The sequence below is a fragment of the Sylvia atricapilla genome, unplaced genomic scaffold (assembly GCF_009819655.1).
Source record: "Sylvia atricapilla isolate bSylAtr1 unplaced genomic scaffold, bSylAtr1.pri scaffold_68_arrow_ctg1, whole genome shotgun sequence".
In the NCBI taxonomy this organism is placed as follows: domain Eukaryota; kingdom Metazoa; phylum Chordata; class Aves; order Passeriformes; family Sylviidae; genus Sylvia; species Sylvia atricapilla.
Window position 1 is genome coordinate 161900 of NW_027077155.1, and position 21061 is coordinate 182960.

The 21061-nt window shown below is 55.5% G+C and overlaps 1 protein-coding gene across 1 annotated transcript; it reads left to right on the forward strand.

The window, feature by feature from the left end:
* Positions 1-6190: 6190 nt before the first annotated feature.
* On the forward strand, positions 6191-18411 carry LOC136374988 (zinc finger protein 850-like). The gene is given in 8 exon segments (XM_066340345.1): positions 6191-6273; positions 6461-7871; positions 10299-10309; positions 12276-13046; positions 13049-13429; positions 15918-16714; positions 16845-16926; positions 17106-18411. Coding segments are annotated over 8 exon segments (4683 nt in total). The 5' UTR covers positions 6191-6218; the 3' UTR covers positions 18281-18411.
* The last annotated feature ends 2650 nt before the right edge of the window (positions 18412-21061 follow it).

Here is a 21061-nt window from a genome sequence, read left to right on the forward strand (position 1 = left end):
GTTCCATGAGCTTTGGGCTCCTACTGGAAGTCACTGGACTCTCCTGGGATCACATGAAGATCATACTGGGAGTGACTGGGAATGATTCCAAGCATGCTGAGGGCAGCTGGGATGCATTGGGAGTGTTTGTAACTCTGTTCGGGCTGATGGAGACTACACTGGGAGCAACAGGGACCATGCTGGGGAAAACTGGGACCATGCTGGAGGCAACTGGGAGCAAGTGGGAGTGACTGGGGCTACACTGAGGGCAACTGGGTGTGACTGGGACTCTGGTGGAAGAAACTGGGATCATACAGGGAGTCACTGGGACTGTGCTAGATGCCACTGGTATCACACTGGGAGGAACAGAGAGCAATTGGAACCATGCTGAGGGCAACTGGGACCATACTGGGAGTGACTGGGCTCTGGGAAGGACAGGATAGTGAGGAGAAGGAGGATAACTCCCATCCCAGCCCCACAAAAACCCCTATTCCCACAGATCCCCTCAGCTCCTGGTTCCCCCTACTCACCCTGCTCTGACTGTACTGGACTTGCAGCATCTCCAGGTCAGTGCTGGATGTGCTGAGCACACTCACCAACCTGGGTCTGGGAATCCTGATACTCCAGCTCAAATCTGACCCTGCTCAAAGGGGGTCCCCCATCCAGGTGCACCCAAAGGTGGATGAGGAGGCTGGAGCACTGACTGAAGTTCTTCCCACGTTCCAAGCACATGTAGGGCTTCTCCCTGCCATGAAGCTGCTCAGGGGCCACCAGCTCCGAGCTGCATCTGGATCTCTGGCTACCTTCCTGGCCCAGGGTGGATCTTTCCTCCTTGGGGCTCCCTGGGCTGGGTTTGGAGCACCTCCTCATGTGGGATCTCTGAGGCTATTTGTCCCCACTGAATTCCTGCACTGTCAAGCCTCTGAAAACAGCCTCTTCCATGAGGTTCTGCCATGGGGATTTGTCCTCTCTGTTCTCAGCTCATTTTCAGGGGGAGGAAGGACAAGGAGAGGAAGGAACAAGAAAAAAGAAGAAAGACAGAAAGATAGAAGGAGTGAAAGAGGGAAGGAGATTTATTTTTGTGCCAGAGGGAAGGACAAACAGATTTCTCCAATCCGTCTCTAGCAGGACAGTTTCTGCAGTGAGGTTGTCTGTCACTGTACAGACACAAAAGAACCACTCTCACCCATCAGCTTGTGAGACGAGAAAGAAAGAGGAAGTTCATTTTGGGATCTCAACTTACACAGTCTTTGGAATTTGATCAGAGATTGGGGGATGAGAGTAACACCTCTCTGGCCCCAGTGGTCAACCAAGATGTTAATCAATTTTTCCTTCCTTCTATAAAAGAATGCATATTTACAAAACATCACTCTCTGTTTATTTTTCAATGCATGAAAAAGCTCCAGTATAAATGTAAAACATCAAGGCTGAAAAATTAGGGTGACATTTGTCCTTGTTAAAAATGACCCCATAACATTGGCTTTTCCATTTATGTATTAGCTATTGCATGTTGTTATTGATCATAAGTACTGAAATATAGTGCAATTTATAATTCCTTTTAGCTGCTCGCTAATATAACAATCTATCATTCTAAGGATGCCTGTATAGCCCATGGAAATAGTAGAGTGATGAATATGTGTGATGAATATGTGATAGCTATGTATACACCATATAGTTTACAGAAATAATGGTGCAGTGAATGTATTACACTGTAGGCCTTAGCAAAACATAAAATGTTTTGTCTGTGTAACTAAGATAACTATTTAAAGCAATAATATTGTTTCCCACATCTGCTGACTGACCTCTCCAAGTGATAACAGTGACACAAACCAAAGCACCAGAGCATAATTAGAAAAGAACTTGTTAACTCCTCTTGTCAAGGAAGTGTGAAACAACAGGATGAAACCACAAAAAGGAATAAAATCTATCGACCTGATCTGCAGAATGTCATGCAGATAAGTCAGAGTGTAAAACTAAAACAAGAGAGAGTTTCTGCAACATTGAAAGCTCCCAATAATGTTTGAATAATGCATGAAACTTCAGAATATGTACATACCTCAGTAAAGTAACTGTGTATAGATAACACTGCCTTAATTTACCTTCCTCTTCCTTGGCCCATAGCCAGGTATGCTGAGGTTTGGAGCTGCTTATCAGGTAGCTCTATCTCTGAGTCCACATGTAAGGGTACATGTTACATGTTAAGTTTAAGACCTTTCCAATTTAGTGGGTCTGAGCCTCAGGCTGAAGCGTGGCAAATGGCCTGGAAGAAGAAAGGCAGACTCCCACATGGATTTCAACTAGACTTTATTCCACCCAGAGGGCCTATGTGAAAAAACAGGGTCTGGCCCTTGGGTTTCTGCTTAAGTACAGGGAGCATGGAAAGGGACAGGGGGTGATCTAGAACCAATCTCAGGAAAGGGGAGGAGTAATCCAGAACAGGCGACAATTAGCAGAACAGTCTATGCATAATAGTGGAAGGGGGAACCGAGAACTTGCCAAATCACCTTGCAGCCCCACCAGAATTTTCCAGGCTTCTGGATTTCAGGGTGATTGACAAAACCCACCACCCAGAAAAGACCAAGGGGTTTGAAAAAGGGGTAGGTAGGACAAATCATTTTACAGAAATTGGGTAAACTTAAAATGTCACACCACAACAGCCAGGAACACCCTAGCACTGGATACTGTCCCTTTTTATTCGCGTATTAAACGTTTAAAAATATTCTGAAGAGTGAAGATTTGTTTTTCACTTTCTGCAGCCAGAGACCAGGCTGGGCAGGGAGTTGGAGCAGAAGAGAGGAGGAAAGAGGCAGTGACTTCCTCCTCACCTACCTGGGGCTCCCCAGGCATCTTCTCCTTCCTTGCAGCCTCCTCCTCCATCTGACCAAACTTTGGGAAATAGAATTCCTGATTTGGGGGAAAAACAAGGTGTGAGCACATTGGCTTGGATGTTCCTCCTGCCCAAGTCCATCTCTAGAGGTTACCAGGAGCCTGGTGTCCATAAAAACATCCAGACCACCAAGATTCAGCTACCCTCAAAAACACCCAAACCACCAAGATTCAGCATCCACCCAGGACATCCCCCTCTCTGGTCTCTCCACTTTGGGGTTCAGAGGGTCCCTCCTGTCTGGGCTTCTGCAGCTCCAGCGTGTATTGGTATCCCCTCTCTCTAGGCTGCTGTGGCTCCTGGGAATCCCAGAGGTTCCCCTTCTCTGGGCTCCCCAGCTGCTGTCAGAGGGGCTCCAGGGGTACCACCTGTCCGATCTCCACGTTTCAGGGCCCCAGGGTACCCATGGGTCTCCCTTGCCCCTGCTCCCAACACCTCCAGGCTGCCATAAATCCCCCTTATCAAGATGTCTGCTCCCCACAGGCTGCACAGGGTCCCTCAGCTCCAGTAGCACCTTCTCTGCTCTCCCAACCTCAGCAAAAATAAAAATTACAATGGTTATAATGGTAATAAAAATTTTACCATACTAATATGACATTGGCATGGCCAGGTTTTGGTAATGGGGAGCTCTAGGAGCGCATTCTGTGAGAGGAAGCAGCTGCTCCTCCATGTCCTGCAGAGGCAACACCAGCCAGCTCCAGGATGGACCGGCCACAGGCCAAGGCTGGGCGAGTTTGAAATGGTGGCAACACCTTTGGGATAACAGATTGAAGAAAATCGCTCATTGTGTAGTTGTAACTGTGACCAGGGAAGAGCAGGGTGAGAACATGTGAGAGGAACAACTCTGCACATACCCAGGGCAGGACAGGAGGAGGGGCAGGAGCTGCTCCAGGTGCTGGAGCTGATGGCCCTGAGATTCCCTGGTGCAGTCTGTGCTGAGGCAGCTGGGCCCCTGCAGCCCACGGAGGGCACAGAGTGCAGAGACGCACCTGCAGCGCCTGCAGGAGCCCGTGCCAGAGCAGGGGCTGGGCCGCAGAGGGAGAGCCCAGTCCTGGGGGCGCCGTTTCTGCCCCGACCCCCTGTGGTTGGACAGGGACAGGCGCTCGGAAGATATTGGTTGTAACGGAAAGAGCAGAGAACACTCCAACCCCCCAAGATAAGCTATCACTCCCAGAATGTAACCTACTAACAACGTGCTAGTACTTTTCCATTCTCCCTACTAACTCAGGAAGTGTGGCAAGACCCCTCTGACGTAGTGAAGAATCCAAAAGTATTTAAACTGCATGCTTGAGATAATAAATGCTTGTAACCGTCCACCACATTGGTGTAAGCGTGTGTTACTATGCCTGAGCGACACACTAGCATGTGGGCGCCGTGCTGTCGTTCCTAGACCAGGCCACCGCCTTTGCAGAAAAGAAACAGCAACAACCCCCGTCCAGCCCAGCCTCCCCCGTGTGTGCAGTGACTGCTGGCACGGGCTGCACTGGACAGCGGGACCTGCTGGGGACATTTGAGAGCTGCCCCCACTGTGACACTGCCCTGGGGATTTCACAGGCACCAACCAAATCACAGCCAGCCCTGCCCCTTGTCATGTCCCACGGACTAGAGAGGATCACAGCCAGCCCTGCTCCTTGTGATGTCACAGGGCCTACGAGTGTCCCAAGTGTGGGAAGAGGTTCCTGCACTGCTCCAGCTCCATCCCCCATGGGAGGATCCGTGTTGGATGATCCCCAGTGACCCCTGGTGGGCAGAGCCCCGGTGATCCATGCTGGAAAGACCCCTGGCTAGGGGCTCCAAATCCACCTGACTTCTCATTACCTGGATTTTTTTCATTTCTCTTTAACACCAAAAACAGAGTAAAGACAAAAATTTGGAACTAAGTTATAGATGGGGATACAGAGGGATGATCCAGGGCTTGGGGGGGATTCTGGGTGCAAAGGAAGTTGCAGGTTCCTGGCAAGGACGTGGGGGCTGTTCAGGGAGTTGGGCTCCCCAGGCTGAGCGGCTCTGGCGACGCTGGGAGACCCTGGAAACTCTGTGGCAGCTGATCAAGGACTCCCTGCCCTGGAACTGTCCTCATGTCCCCCCGCCCAGTTCCCTGTCCTGGATTCCCCTCTACGTGCTGTCATTCCTCTTGCCCCCTGCCCGTTCCCATGTCACCCCACTCCCAGTGCTGTCCAGCTCTCATCCCAGTCCGCATCCCATTCCCAGTTACATTCCCTGTCCAATATTCTCTGTTTGGTTGCCGTCCCCGGATTCCCAGTCCCGTATTCCCTTTCCTGTTCCCGTTCTCGTATTCCTGGTACCTTTGCAGGGCCCGTATTTCCATTTCTATATTGCCCTGTCCCGTTCCCATAATAACCAGTCCCGTTCCTGTATTCCTTTTTCTGATCCCAGTCCCACCATCTATTACTTATCCAGTAATTTCCTCCGGTCGCTGTTTCCATGTTCCCTGTCCCATTCCCATATTCCCATACCCGATCATATTCCAGGTCCCTCTCCCGTACTCCTGCCCCATCCCCGGTCCCTGTCCCCTCCCACCGCACACCGCCGCCATCGCTCCGCCCCCCAGCCCTCACGTGACCGGGGAAACCCCGCGCTGCTCCGCCCACCAATCACAGCGCGCGGTCGCTCCTGTATTTGCATAACCACGCCCTATGCCTTGGCCCCGCCCAGCGCCGGCTGCAGCCGAGTCCGCGCGCTGGTCGCTCGCAGTTCCCTCCCAGCGCTCCCAGTAAGAGCGATACTGGGAGGGAAAGCGCTCCCAGCTCCTTCTTGCTGCTCCCGGGATTACTCCCAGTTCCGCGCGGGGCTGGGCCGCTTTGGAACTCGCGCCAGAGCAGAGCGCGGCTGCTTTTGGGTGTGGGCACCGCCCGGGCCGAGCTGGGAGCGGAGGAGGAGCGGGAGGAAGAGGAGGGACAGAGGAGGAGGAGAGGAGGAAGAGCGCCGGCAGCAGCAGCACGCGGTTCCCCCGCCCGCCCGCTCAGGCCGCAGCTCCCCCGGCTCCGGCAGCATCGCCCCCCCCGGAACCCGCAGGTGAGCGGGGAGGGGGAGCTTTCCCCAAATCCATCGCGGGGCTGTCCGGGAGGTTTTTTCCGGAGCAGGGGATGTTTGGGTCTTGCAGGACCCCGAAGCCCAGCCAGAAATGGCCCTGGAGGGATCTCGGCGGGTCCCACGTGGCGATGGCCCGGTCCCGGCGGACAGAGCCCGGAGATGAGCGGGGTCTGGGCCCCCCGAGGCCGAAAGGGGCGCTGACTTGTGCAGCTGCACTTGGGCAGCGGGACCATCAAACCCAACGCGCTCAGACTTGTTTTACCCCTTAAACCAGGATTTCCCATTCGCAAACCTCGGCCCAATGGAGGAGGAGGAGGCCGCGAGGGAGAGGAAGATGGCCCAGGATCTGCAAGCAGGTGAGGAGAAAGTCAGTGCCCCTTTTCCCCTCTGTCCTGCTCCATCTCCCAGCCCTGCCTGGCCCCCGGATATAACACAACTCAGCTGTAGATGCCGTCCAGGTGGGGACGCATTTGGGGTGATGTCCTTCCCCTTCCCTGTGCCACGGAGGCAAATCTCATCCTCCCTTTGTTCTTGCTCCCCCAGACAAGGAGCTGAGGATGGAACCCAGGGAGGACAAATTCCCACAGCAGAACCTCATGGAAGAGGCCGTTTTGAGCGGCTCCAGGGCACAGGAATCCAACGGGGAGGAAAAGCCCCAGAGATCCCGCATGCAGAGGGGCTGCAAACGCAGATCTCAGGGATCCGATGTGGAGAGCTCCACCCTGAGCCAGGGAGACGGCCACAGCTCAGAGCTTGGGGTCCTTGAGCCGCTTCAGAATGGGAAGAAGCTCCACAAGTGCTCAAAATGTGGGAAGAGCTACAGCAAGACGTCCCATCTGACCGACCACTGGAGAATCCACACGGGGGAACAGCCCTACGAGTGTGGGGAGTGTGGGAAGAGCTTCAGGTCAAACTCTGAACTGACTGTCCACCAGCGGAGGCACACCGGGGAGAGGCCCTTCAAATGTGACCAATGCAGGAAGAGGTTTCACACCAGCTCCAATCTCATTGAGCACCAGCGGATTCACACAGGTGAGAGGCCCTTCTGCTGCCCCGACTGTGGGAAGGGCTTCAGCCGCAAAAGCACCCTGATTGCCCACCGGCGCATCCACACCGGGGAGAGGCCCTACGAGTGTGCGGAGTGTGGGAAGAGCTTTAGCCAGAGCTCGGCCTTGATTGTCCACCAGAGGACCCACACCGGGGAGAGGCCCTACGAGTGTGCGGAGTGTGGGAAGAGCTTCAGGCAGAGCTTTGCCATGATTATCCACCAGAGGACCCACACGGGGGAACGGCCCCACGAATGTGCAGAGTGTGGGAAGAGCTTCAGCTGGAGGTCGGAACTGACTGTCCACCTAAGGAGCCACACTGGGGAGAGGCCCTACAAGTGTCCTGAGTGTGGGAAGACCTTCAGAGGGAGATCAGAATTGACAGTCCACCAAAGGAACCACACGGGGGAACGGCCCTACAAGTGTGGAGAGTGTGGGAAGAGCTTCAGCCGGAGCTGCACCCTCATCCGTCACCAGATGGTCCACACCGGGAAAAGGCCCTATGAGTGTGACCAATGCAGGAAGACATTTCAGAGCAGCTCCCATCTCCTCCTGCACCAGCGGACTCACACGGATGAGAGGCCCTTCCGCTGCCCCGACTGTGGGAAGGGCTTCAACCGTAACTGCACCCTCATTAGGCACCAGCGCATCCACACCGGGGAGAAGCCCTACAAGTGTGCTGATTGTGGGAAGAGCTTCTCAGAGAGCTATAAGTTTACCAGACACCAACGGAGCCACCTCTAAGGGAATCCCTGCGACTGCTCCAGGAGTGGGAAGAGCCCTGCCCCGCTGTCGCAGTTTCATCAGCACTGCTCCTCTTGCTACGATGTGACCCTGCACCCCCTGCTCTGCCAGGACACCCTGCCCCCGCCTGCCGGGACATCCTGCCATCCCAGCTACCAGCCCGGGTAGTTCCAGTGTTCCAGCTTGGTGTTCTGAGGATCCTATAGGGGTACTGAGACCAAACTGCCCTGGGTTTTTGTGAAGCAAAGCCCTCAAGGTTCTTGGTACTGTTTTTGTTATTAATGCTGTAGTTGTTGGTTTTGTTTGCTTTCTAATACATACTAGTAAAGAACTGCTATTTCTATTTCCAAAATTTAAAGGGTTTTAACTGCAAATTTATAACTGGAAAAAAAAGGCGGGGGGGAGTGGTGGTTTACATTCTCCATTCCAAGGGAAACTCCAGCTTTTCCCTGGAGGATACCTGTTTTCCCAAACCAACACAGTCCCCTCGGGGGATGCAGGGTTCCGCAGCATCCTCGGGGGGAATGCGGGGAGGTGGAAGTGGATGAGGGTGACCCCAAAAATGTTGTCACCCCTCCCCCTCCTCTAGGATTTGGGCCACCCCCCACTTTGGGGTGCTGGTGACAGTTTGGTGGGTGGCAGTGACAAAATGTACAAGTGTCACCTCGGGGATGGCACAGAGAGGGCGTCCTGCGATGCCACCAAGTCCCCCCCCGCTGAGGGGCACCGCAGGGTGACAGAGGAGGGGTCAGGGGTGTCCCAGAGGGGCTGGGGGTGCGGGGGTGTGGGAGTCAAAGCACAGTTGGAGCACAACGGAAACACCTCCAGTCCCACATGCACCTGAGTCACAGGGCTGGCAGAACACCTTTCACCCTGTCCCACTGTCCCCGGCAGGGTTGGGGGCTGCAGGGGAAATGGGCACCCACTGGGTGGGGACCCTCTGGCTCGGCAGGAAAACCCAAAAAATTGGAACCCCTCAGTGGGCAGGGGCCCCTTGGGGATTTGGGACCCCACAAACTGAGACCCTTCAAGGTGGGGATGCCAGGCTTGGGGTGTTCCCCCCCAAATCCAGTCCCTGGACTGTCACCCTGATTTTTGGAGCTTTCTGATGTTTTTCATCTCTGGACTTGAGTTCTCACGCATGTAACGAAGAGTGATGCTTTGAAAAACTATGCATTTTTTTTTCCAGGAGGAAGGACAAATTGATGGACTTCTAACTTGACCAGTGCGGTCAGAGAGGTGTCAACCTCATGGCCCAATTGCTGATCAACTTCCAAACACTATTTAAACCCCAGTCCCAAAAATCAACTTCTTCCTTTCTGTTTGCAAAACTGGAAAGTGTGAGTGTGGTTCTTTTGTGTTTGTCTGGTGACACTGAACCCCACCCCAAATTATTTTCCTCCATCCCCATCACTCCCAAATTCAGTCCCCAAAATGACTACTCCCATCCCCCTGCCCCCAAATCCAGCCTCATGGATCCCTCAAACTCAACTCCCCCATCCCACTAATCACAAATCCACGCCCTGAATCCCCCAAACTCGACTCTCCCCCCGACACATGGAGGTGGAAGCCTGCCCAGCCACCCCCGAGCCCCCTGCCCTGCTGAAGACCTACAAGTGGGGCACTGCAGCAGCCACCACCCCCGGAGGGGACCCCAAAAGGGGCGGGGGGCCCCCGGGGAGCCAGTGCTGGGTGTGGCTGCAGGGCTGGAAACTCTCCTACAGCCACCCTGACACCAACGGTGACAGGAGTGGTGACAGGGGTGTCCCCAGGGTCAGCATGCACTGGTCACTGTTCCCGAGGTTGTTTTCTGCCCCCTCCAAGGCACCCAAGGAGCCGTGGGGACACGAGGGGCCCCAAAGGGACAAGGCCACCCCTGCAGCAGTACCTGCGCTCGTGGGCAGGAGGAGGGGACACGGTGACAGCGGGGCCAGGGCGGAGCTGGGGGCGCAGGATGGGGCAGGTGAGCGGGAGAACAGGGTGGGGGGTTACGGGGTGGGGCATGGATTTTGGGGTGATTATGTGTGGGAAGGTGATGACTTTTGGGGTGACGATAGTGAGGGGTTCTGGGATGGTTTGAGGGGTAATGGGTTATGTGGTGATAGGTAGGGGTGATGGAGATGGGTGGGAGGGATGAATTTTGAGGTGATTATGATGATAGGGGATGGTCATGGGTGGGCTTGATTGGTTATGGGGTGACAAGTTATGGGATGGTGAGTTTTGGGGTGATTGTGATGGGTTGGGGGACTATGGGGATGGTTTGGGAACTGAGGGGTTATAGGGTGATGAATTTTAAATCATGAAAATGTTAGAAGTTGTATCATTCCCCAGGGGGGGAAGAGGGGGATGGTCCTGATGCCTCCCCCACGACCACAAATCCATGCAAACATTATGGGGAAGGTTGAAGCCATTTTGGGAGTGAACATGGGCTGCTTTGGGAAGGGCAGAGGGACAATTTGGGGGACTTCTTGGGGTGTTGCCATGTCCACCAAATTTGCCCTTCCTCTGGCCTCATGCCTGAGGAGATGCTTTAATATTCTGTGGTTTGAGGGGATGGTGCTTGCATCTGGAGCTTGCTCCCCACGCTCCAGGTCTGGTCACGGTATGGAAGTGACTGTAGAAAGGGAGCTCCCCACCATGGGACATTCCTGGGTCAATTCTAGACACAAAGAGACACTAGACACTCTAGACACTGCACTGCTGTGCAGGCCATGCCACCTTTAGGAATACAGAAACCCAAAATGTTCTTATAGGGATCTCTAACTGCAAAGCAGGCAGCTGGTGTCTGTGTCTGCCCCTGGGAAGACACCTGGCTGGAGGCTCCACATCCTCCTGGCTCATCGTGGTCTGGATTTTGTCCGTTCAAAACACTCGATAAAAATAAAGACATTGAACTAAGACGTGGATGGGGACATGGGGGGGATCTTCCAGGAGATGTGGGGGATGCTGGATGTGAGGGAGTTGAGGGTTCCTGGCAGGGATTTGGGGGTTGCTCAGTACTTTGGGCACCCCAGGCTGAGTGGCTCTGGCTGTGCTGGGAGACCCTTTCAGGGGTTCTGTGGCAAAAGATCAAGGATCCCCAGGCCCGTGACTGTCCCCATGTCCCCCCATCCTGGTTCCTGGTGTCCCCTGTCCAGGATCCTCCTCTCCCCACTGTCACTCCCCTTGCCCACTGCCTCTTCCCAGGTCACCCCAATCCTGATCCCATGCCACTCTGGATCCCATTCCCAGCTACATTCTCTGTCCCATATTCTCTGTCTGGTTGCCATTCCCATATTCCCTCTGGCCGCAGCCGCCCAGAGGAGGCCCAGCTGCAGAGCTCGCAGGCCCGGACGTGTTTCAGTTCAACGCTTTGGAACACTAATCCCCATCCCATATTCTCTCTACGGTCGCTGTCTCCATCTTCCCATTCCCTGTCCCGTCCCCATCCCCGGTCCCTGTCCCCTCTCACCGCACACCGCCGCCATCGCTCCGGCCCCTCGCTCCGTCCCTCACGTTACCGGGGAAACCCCGCGCTGCTCCGCCCACCAATCACAGCGCGCAGTCGCTCCTGTATTTGCATAACCACGCCCATACGGTTTGGCCCCGCCCAGCGCCGGCTGCAGCCGAGTCCGCGCGCCGTTCGCTCCCAGTTCCCTCCCAGCGCTCCCAGTAAGAGCGATACTGGGAGGGAAAGCGCTCCCAGTTCCTTTCCCGCTGCTCTCAGTATCGCTCCCGCTGCCCTGCGGGGTGGGGCGGCTTTGCACCCCCCCCCCAGGTCAGAGCGCGGCTGCTTTTGGGTGTCGGCACGGCCCGAGTCGGGCTGGGAGCGGAGGAGGAGCGGAGGAGGAGCGGGAGGAAGAGGAGAGACAGAGGAGGAGGACGAGGAAAGGCGGGAGTGTGAGGAAGCGAAGGAGCAGGGACAGGACGGAGAGAGGAGGAAGAGAAGGCGGAAGACGAGGAAAAGGAGGAAGAGCAGCACCAGCCCAAACATCACGCAGTTCCCCCGGCTCCGGCAGCATCGCCCCCCCGGAACCCGCAGGTGAGCGGGGAGGGGGAGCTTTCCCCAAGTCCATCGCGGGGCTCTCCGGGAGGTTTTTTCCGGAGCAGGGGATGTTCGGATCTTGCAGGACCCCGAAGCCCAGCCAGAAATGGCCCTGGAGGGATCTCGGCGGGTCCCACGTGGCGATGGCCCGGTCCCGGCGGACAGAGCCCGGAGATGAGCGGGGTCTGGGCCCCCCGAGGCCGAAAGGGGCGCTGACTTGTGCAGCTGCACTTGGGCAGCGGGACCATCAAACCCAACGCGCTCAGACTTGTTTTACCCCCTAAACCAGGATTTCCCATTCGCAAACCTCGGCCCGATGGAGGAGGCGGCGAGGGAGAGGAAGATGGCCCAGGAACCGCAGGCAGGTGAGGAGGAAGTCACTGCACTTTTCCCCCTCTGTCCTGCTCCATCTCCCAGTCCAGCCTGGCCCCGGCTATAGGAGAACCCCACTGCTGACGCCGTGCTGCTAGGAATGCACTGAAAAAATCCCCTTCCTTGTGCCACGGAAGCAAATCTCATCCTCTCCTTGTCTTTGCACTTCCAGATAAGGAGCTGAAAGTGGAGCCCAGGGAGGACAAATCCTTGCAGCAGAACCTCATGGAAGAGGCCGTTTTGAGTGGCTCCATGGCACAGGAATCCAATGGGGAGGAAAAGCCCCAGAGATGCTGCACCAGGAGGGGCTGTAAACGCAAATCTCGGGGATCTGAGGAGGAAAGATCCACCCTGGACCAGACAGGCAGCCACAGCTCAGATCAGGTGGTCCCTGAGCTGCTTCACAATGGGGAGAAGCCCTACAAGTGTCCGAAATGTGAGAAGAGCTTCAGTATGAGATCCTCACTGATCCGACACTGGAGAATCCATACGGGAGAAAGGCCCTATGAGTGTGGAAAGTGTGGGAAGAGCTTCAGCCAGAACTGCCAGCTGATTGAACACCAGCGGAGCCACACTGGGGAGAGGCCCTACGAATGTGGGGAGTGTGGGAAGAGCTTCAGCTCGAGCTCCCACCTGACTGTCCACCAGAGGGGCCACACAGGGGAGAGGCCCTACGAGTGTGACCAATGCAGGAAGAGGTTTCAAACCAGCTCCAATCTCCTCAGGCACCAGCGGATTCACACGGATGAGAGGCCCTTCCGCTGCCCCGACTGTGGGATGGGCTTCAAGCACAACTCCAACCTCACCAACCACCAGCGCATCCACACTGGGGAGAGGCCCTACAAGTGTTCCAAGTGTGGGAAGAGCTTCCGCCAGAGCTCTGCCCTGACCATCCACCAGAGAATCCACACAGGGGAACGGTCCTATGAGTGTGGGGAGTGTGGATGAGCTTTAAGACCAGCTCTTACATGATCAAACACCAGATGATCCACATTGGAGAGAGGCCCTACGAGTGTGACCAGTGCAGGAAAAGGTTTCAGACCAGTTCTGATCTCCTCAAGCACTAGCGGATTCACACAGATGAGAGGCCCTTCTGCTGCCCCAACTGTAGGAAGGACTTCAAGCAAAACTCCCACCTCATCAGACACTGGCGCATCCACACTGGGGAGAGGCCCTACAGGTGTTTCGAGTGTGGGAAGAGCTTCTCCAGGAGCTGTCACTTGACCCAACACCCACAGAGGCACCACTAAGAGGAGCCCTGCGAATGTCCCAAGTGTGGGAAGAGCTTTGTGCGCTGCTCCAGCTCCATCCCCCATGGGAGGATCCGTGCTGGATGATCCCCAGTGAGCCCAGGTGGGCAGAGCCCCGGTGATCCGTGTTGTTAAGACACCTGCCTGGGTGCTCCACATCCTCCTGGCTTCTTGTGGCCAGGATTTTCTTTTCATTTCTCTTTGTCCTTTCAAAACACCCAAAACCAGGGTAAAAATAAAGACGTTGAACAAAGACATGGATGGGGACATGGGGGGATCTTGCAGGGGATGTGGGGGATGCTGGGTGTGAGGGAGTTGAGGGTTCCTGGCAGGGATTTGGGGGTTGCTCAGGGCTTTGGGCTCCCCAGGCTGAGTGGCTCTAGCTATGCTGGGAGACCCTGGCAGGCCGCCTGGGGCAGCTGATCAAGGACTCCCTGCCCTGGAACTGTCCCCATGGTCCCCCATCCCAGTTCCTGGTGTCCCCTGTTTAAGATTCCCCTCTCCATGCTGTCACTCCCCTTGCACTCTGCCTGTTCCCATGTCACCCCACTCCTGCTCCTGTCCTGCTGCCATCCTAGACTGCATCCCATTCTCGGTCTCATTCCCTGTCCCTGTCCAGTATTTTCTGTGCTTGCTGTTCCCATATTCCCATATCCTGTGCTCTGTTCCCATTCTCGCATTCCTGGTCCCACCGCAGGTTTTGCATTTCCATTTCTACATGTCATATCTCATTCCCAAATTCCAGTTCCCAGTCCTTTTCCTGTATTCCTGTTTGCGATCCTGGTCCCACCTTTCCAATCACCATCTGGCATTTTCTTTCCCATTGCTCTTCCATGTTCTTTTGCCCGTTCCCACATTCCGATCCCTGGTTGTGGGAATACACAAGTCTGAGAGTAAGGCAGACTTAATTAGCATAACTAGTCTGGTGACGAGGATGTTATGGCAAGGACAAACAGAACTTTGAGCTTATGAGAAGATGGGATTAAAACCTGTTTGAGGGAAAAGATTCAATCAACCCCCTACGATAAAGATGTTGTATAATGCATGAGTTGCTTGTATGATCTTCTAACCTAATTATTGTAGTAGAAATTATTAACCTCTCTGAAATGGTATATAAGACTTGGAAAACCTCAGTAAAATCGAATTCTGATCATGAATCAGTCTTCCCATCTCTCCAACAATCGCCGATACCTGGTCTCATTCCAGAACCCCCTCCCGTATTCCTAGTCCCATTCCCATTCCCTGTCTCATATCTCCAGTCCTATTCCCAGTTCCTGTCCCAATCCTTGGTCCCATTCCTGTTCCTGTCCACATTCTTGGTCCCCATCCCCATTCTCCTTCCAAGGCTCATTCCCTATCCCTGTCCCCTATTCTCTGTCTGGCTGCTGTTCCCATATTCCCAGTCCTGTTCCCATTCCTGTATTCCTAGTCCAGCTGCACATCCCGCATGTCCATTGCTTTATTCCCTGTCCCATTCCCATATTCCCAGTCCCATTCCTGATTTCCATCTCATCCCGGCACCATTGTCCCAATCCCCATACCATATTCTCTCTCCCGTTGCTGTTTCCATGTTTTCTGTACCATTCCCATATTCCCATTCCAGGCCTCCCTCCTGTATTCCTGGTCCCATTCCCATCCTCCAGCTCCATTCCCTATCCCGTTCCCTGTCCTTGTCCAGAATTGCTGGTCCCATTCTTGCTCCCTGTCCCCATGCCCTACATCATTTCCAGGCCTTGTCTCATATTTCCAGTCCCAGGTCCTATTCCCAAAGCCTGTTCGCATTCCCAGTACCAGTCCCTGTCCCCATTCCCGGTGCCATTCCCCAGGGCCCCACAGCTCGGGCTGCCTGTGGCACAGGAACCCTTCAGCCCTGCTGCTGTCCTTGGCCAGCTGCACAGAGCACAAGGCTTTGGCCATTTCTCACAGGCCCCAGCTGGCCAGAGCAGCCCCTCCTGCCAGCCCCCGCTGTGCCTCAGAGCCCTCCCTCCTGCTGGGGACATGGAGGGGACACGGGCCTGCAGGAGCCTCCTGCTCTTGGCACAGGAGCAAGGCTGCAGCTCCAGCCTTTGGGCGCTGGGCCGCAGCAGCCCAGGGGAGGCCCAGCGGCAGGGCTCGCAGGCCCGGACGTGTTTCACTGCAGCGCTTTGGAACACTAATCCCCACCCCATATTCTCTCTGCGGTGGCTGTTTCCATAGTCCCTGTCCTGTTCTCATGTCCCCATTCCCGGTCCCTGTTCCATTCCAAGTCCTTTTCTCGTATTTTGAATTCCATCCCCGGTTCTGGTCCCAATTCTCGGTCCCACTATCAGTCCCTGTCTCCATTCCCGGTCCTGCCCCTTAATCCAGGTCCCATTCCTGGTCCCATTCCTCATTCTCGGCTCCTGTCACGTATTCGCGGTCCTATCCTCTATCTTGATCCCGTATTCTCCCTCCTGGTCTCGATTCCCGGTCTAGTCCCCAGTCCCAGTCGCCATTCCCGGCCCTGGCCCCATCCCCGGTCCCTGTCCCCTCTCACAGCACACCGCCGCCATCGCTCCGGTCAAGCCCCGCCCTCACCTGGCCAGGTAAACACCGCGCTGCTCCGCCCACCAATCACAGCTCCTGTATTTGCATAACCACGCCCATGTGGTTTGGCCCCGCCCAGCGCCGGCTGCAGCCGAGTCCGCGCGCTGTTCGCTCCCAGTTACCTCCCAGCGCTCCCAGTAAGGGCGATACTGGGAGGGAAAGCGCTCCCAGTTCTTTTCCCGCTGCTCCCGGGATCGCTCCCGCTGCCCTGCGGGGCTGGGCCGCTTTGGACCCCCCCCCCAGGGCAGAGCGCGGCTGCTTTTGGGTGTCGGCACCGCCCGGGCCGAGCTGGGAGCGGAGGAGGAGCGGGAGGAAGAGGAGGGACAGAGGAGGAGGAGAACAAGGAAAGGCAGGAGTGGCAGGAAGAGGAGGAGCCAGGAACCGGACAGAGAGAGGAGGAAGAGGAGGCGGAAGAGGAGTACCCGGACCAGGCCACGGTTCCCCCGCCCGCCCGCTCAGGCCGCAGCTCCACCGGATCCCGCAGCATCACCAATCCCGGAACCCGCAGATGAGCGGGGATGGGGAGCTCACCTCAAATCCATTGGGGGGCTCTCCGGGAGCGTTTTTGTGCTGGGCAGGAGATGTTTGGATCTTGCAGGTTCCCAAAGCCGAGCCGGAGATGGCCCTGGAGGGATCTTGGGTAGTGCAACACGGCGGTGTCCTGGTACCGGCGGGCAGAGGGGCGATACCGGGTTTGGGGATCCCCGGGAGAGCCGAGGGAGAACGCGGGACGCCCGGAGCGGAGAGAGCGCAGAGGGGCGATCCCGGAGCCGGGCCCCCCCCCCAGAATACAGAGGTAAGAGCTGCGGCCTGAGCGGGGTCCGGGCCCCCCGAGGCCGAAAGGGGCACTGACTTCTAGAGCTACGCTTGGGCAGCGGGAGCATCAAACCCAACGCGCTCAGACATTGTTTTCCCCCTCAAACCAGGACTTCTCATTCCCAAACCTCGGCCCGATGGAGGAGGAGGAGGCCGCAAGGAAGAGGATGATGGCCCAGGAGCCCCAGGCAGGTGAGGAGGCAGTCAGTGCCCCTTTCCCCCCCTGTCCTGCTCCATGTCCCGGCCCAGCCTGGCCCCCGGGTGCAGGACAAGCCCGCTGCCGACGCCATGCTGCCGGGGATGCCTTGGAGAAATCCACTTCCCTGTGCCACGAGGCAAATCTCATCCTCTCCTTGTCCTTTCTCCCTCAGACAAAGAGGTGAAGATGGAGCCCAGGGATGACAAATCCCTGTGGCAGAACCTCGTGGAAGAGGCCGTTTTGAGCGGCTCCGTGGTGCAGGAATCCAACGGGGAGGATAAGCCTCAGAGATCTCACACAACAAGTGGCTGTGAACACAGTTTGCAGGGATCTGAGGAGGAAAGACCCACCCTGGGATGGGGAGGCAGCTGGAGCTCAGAGCTGGTGGTCCCCGAGCAGCTTCATGATGGGGAGAAGTCCCACAAGTGCTCGGAATGTGAGAAGAGTTTCAGGTGGAGATCCCACCTTACCAACCATTTGAGAGTCCACACGGGGGAACGGCCCTACGAGTGTGGGGAGTGTGGGAAGAGCTTCAGCCGGCGCTCCCACCTGACTGTCCACCAGAGGAGCCACACGAGGGAACGGCCCTATGAGTGTCCAGAGTGTGGGAAGAGCTTCAGCATGTTCTCCACTTTGATCAGCCACCATAGGATCCACACGGGGGAAAGGCCCTTCGAGTGTGGGCATTGTGGGAAGGGCTTCAGGTCAAGCTCTGACCTGACTGTCCACCAGAGGAGCCACACTGGGGAGAGGCCCTACGAGTGTGGAGAGTGTGGGAAGACCTTCAGGAGGAGCTCCCACCTGATTGTCCACCAGATGACCCACACTGGGGAGAGGCCCTACGAGTGTGACCAGTGTGGGCAGAGGTTTCAAAGCAGCTCCAATCTCCTTACTCATCAGCGGATTCACACGGATGAGAGGCCCTTCCGCTGCCCCGACTGTGGGAAGGGCTTCAAGTACAACTCCGCCCTTGTCAGGCACCAGATGATCCACACTGGGGAGGAGCCCTACAAGTGTGATAAGTGCAGGGAGAGGTTTCAGACCAGCTCTGATCTCCTCCTGCACCAGCAGATTCACATGGAGGAGAGGTCCTTCTACTGCCCTGACTGTGGGAAGGGCTTCAGGCACAAACCAAATCTTTTCAGGCACAAGCGCATCCACACCAGGCAGAGGCCCTACGAGTGTCCTGAGTGTGGGAAGAGCTTCAGCCAGAACTCTCACTTGGCCAAACACCAACGGACCCAGCATAAGGGAAGCCTTGCAATTTCCCCAAGTGTGGGAAGAGCTTCGTGCGCTGCTCCAGCTCCATCCCCTATGGGAGAATCTGCCCTGGATGATCCCCAGTGACCCCCGGTGGGCAGAGCCCCGGTGATCCATGTTGGCAAGACACCTGCCTGGGGGCTCCAAATCCTCCTGGCTCCCCGTGGGATGGATTTTCTCGTCCTTTCACAACACCTAAAACCAGTGTAAAAATAAAGATTTTGAACTAAGATGTGGATGGGAACGTGGGGGATCTTGCAGGGGATGTGGGGGATGCTGGGTGTGAGGGAGTTGTGGGTTCCTGGCAAGGATTTGGGGGTTGCCCAGGGCTTTGGGCTCCCCAGGCCGAGTGGCTCCAGCTCTGCTGGGAGACCCTGGCAGAGCTTCCAGGACAGCTGATCGAGGACCCCTTGCCCTGGAACTGTCCCCATGTGCCCTTGTCTCAGTTCCCAGTGTTCCCTGTCCAGGATCCCGCTCTCCATGCTGTCACTTCCCTTGCCTCCCACCCATCCCCCTGTCACCTTTTTCCTGGTCCCATCCTGCTCCCATCCCAGTCTGGATCCCATTCCCAGTCTTATTCCCTGTCCCCATCCCATATTCTGTGTCTGGTTGCTGTTCCCATATTTCTTGTTGCGTATTTCCTGTTCTGTTCCCGTTGTCGTATTCCTGGTCCCACTCCTGTTTGTATATTTCCATTTCTTTATTCCCTGTCCCATTCCCGTATTCCCATTCCCCTTCCCTTTCCCTGTCCCTCTCCCATATTCCTGGTCCCTGTCCTTTTCCCTGTCCCCATTCCCAGCCCTCTTCCCAGTCCCTGTTGCCTCTCACCAGATGCCGCAGCCATTGCTCTGGCCCTATTGATCCTGCCCTGGTCATGCTGGCCACAATTCCCCACTCAATTCCCAATTCCTAATTAATCCCTGCAGCTCCTTTCTCCAGTGCTGCCCAGGGCTGGCAGGAGCACTTCCCAAAATTCCTCCTCCAGTGCCACAACCAGGATCCACGCCCATTCCCACTCTCCAGTGGGATCCAGTCTCCAGTGGGATCCATGCCCATTTCCAATCTCCAACAGGATCTGTGCCCCATTCCCCAGATTATCCCAAATCCTCCATCCCCTCTGGGTCACCCCAACTTCTCCATGCCTTCCCTCTTCTCCTCTTTTCCATCCTCTTTTTCAGTCCTTTTCTCCCCTTCTCCATCCTTCTTTGCTCCTTTCCCACCTCTTCCTCTTGGAAAAATTGGCAGAAAAAAAAGCTGGAAAATATCAGAGGAACCCTGGGAGTGAGAAAAAAAATTAAATCATAATTAAAATAATAATTTTTAAATTGATTAAAAACAGGAAAAAAGGAGAGAGGAAAAAAGTCATCAAATCCCACCAAAGCTGGGGAGAATTTTTTTATTTGCCATCAAAATAAAGATGGGATTTGGCCCCAAAATTCCCATCAAAAATACAGAAAAACAAAAGGCTGAGCAGCTCCATGGGCCATGAATCTGACAAAATTCAAGAAGAACTGAGGAGGAGGGGAAAGAGGAGGGGAAAAAATGCACAATTGTGAGAAAAAATGTGGGGGAAAAGGAAACCAAATGAACTGGAAAAAGAAAAAAAAAAGTGGAGGAAAGATGGAGAAATGGTGACAAAAAGGGGGAAATGGAGAAAAAAGGGGAAAAGGGAATAAAGAAGGGAAAAAGAGAAAAAGGGGGAAAAGAGAAAAAAGGGGGGAAATGGAAAAAAAAAGGGAAAAAGAGGAGAAAAGGGAGGAGGAAAGAGGGAAAAACACAACACAGGAGGCAAATAATGGGACTAAAGCACCATTTGAGTTCAGGAGGGACTGAAAACTGGGAATTTCCACCTCATCACGTCCCTCCAGAATTCCGCGGATGGAAAGGGGAAGTGTGGAAGAATAGAAAACCAGCCAGGAATTCTCTCTCCCTTTGGAAATGTCCATCTCAGCTCTCCAGCTGTGTTGATGACGTGGAAGAGCGTGATGTTGTAGATGACCTGGTGGCCAAGTGTAGAGCACCCTCCAGGTGTAGAGCACCCTCTCCCTTGGGTTGTAGTCCAGCATGGAAATGTGGGAATACTGGTTATGGAATGGGATATCCGTGTACTCATAGCTGGAAGTGTTTGTGTGATAGGCAAAATAAATCTTGGCGCCAGTCAAGTGGGAATTGGTGACGTAGAGAATCCCGCAAATCATGAAGGATTCGCCCGTGCACCACTTGGGGCATCCCGTATCCCAGCTCCACAGCGCTTCCCAAGTGCCTGCTGTCCCTGGCGGTGTCAACTGCAAGGTGACAAGGACGATCTTGCCGAGCTGCTGCACAAGCTTCACAGGCCGCCTGCCATGGGCCCAATACTTGTCACAGGAGCTCATGAAGAAATACTTGAGGTGGCACTGCAGCTCCTCCTCTTCCTCCTCCTCCAGTACCGGCACTGAGGCTGAGCCCAGCGCCATCTCACCTGTGCCGTACCTGGGGCTGCAGCTAAATAGCCCCTCGGTCCTTGGGGACACCCACCGGTGTGACCTCAGTCTGGTGTCCCCCTTACTTGATGTCATGCCCTGGTCTGTGTCCCTCTCAGCTCAGTGTCACCCCCCTGTCCCAGTGTCTCCCCCATCCCAGTATCACCTCTTTCCTGGTGTCTCCCCTACCCAGTGTCATCTCCAGATCTGTGTCCCCCTCGGCCTGGTGTCACCCCTGTCCTGGTGTCCCCCCTGTCCTGGTGTCCCCCCTACCCAGTGTCAACTCCAGATCTGTGTCCCCCTCGGCCTGGTGTCACCCCTGTCCTGGTGTCCCCCCTACTCAGTGTCATCTCCTGGTCTGTGTCCCTCCTCGTCTTAGGTTGCAATGCAAGATGTAACCAGCAGT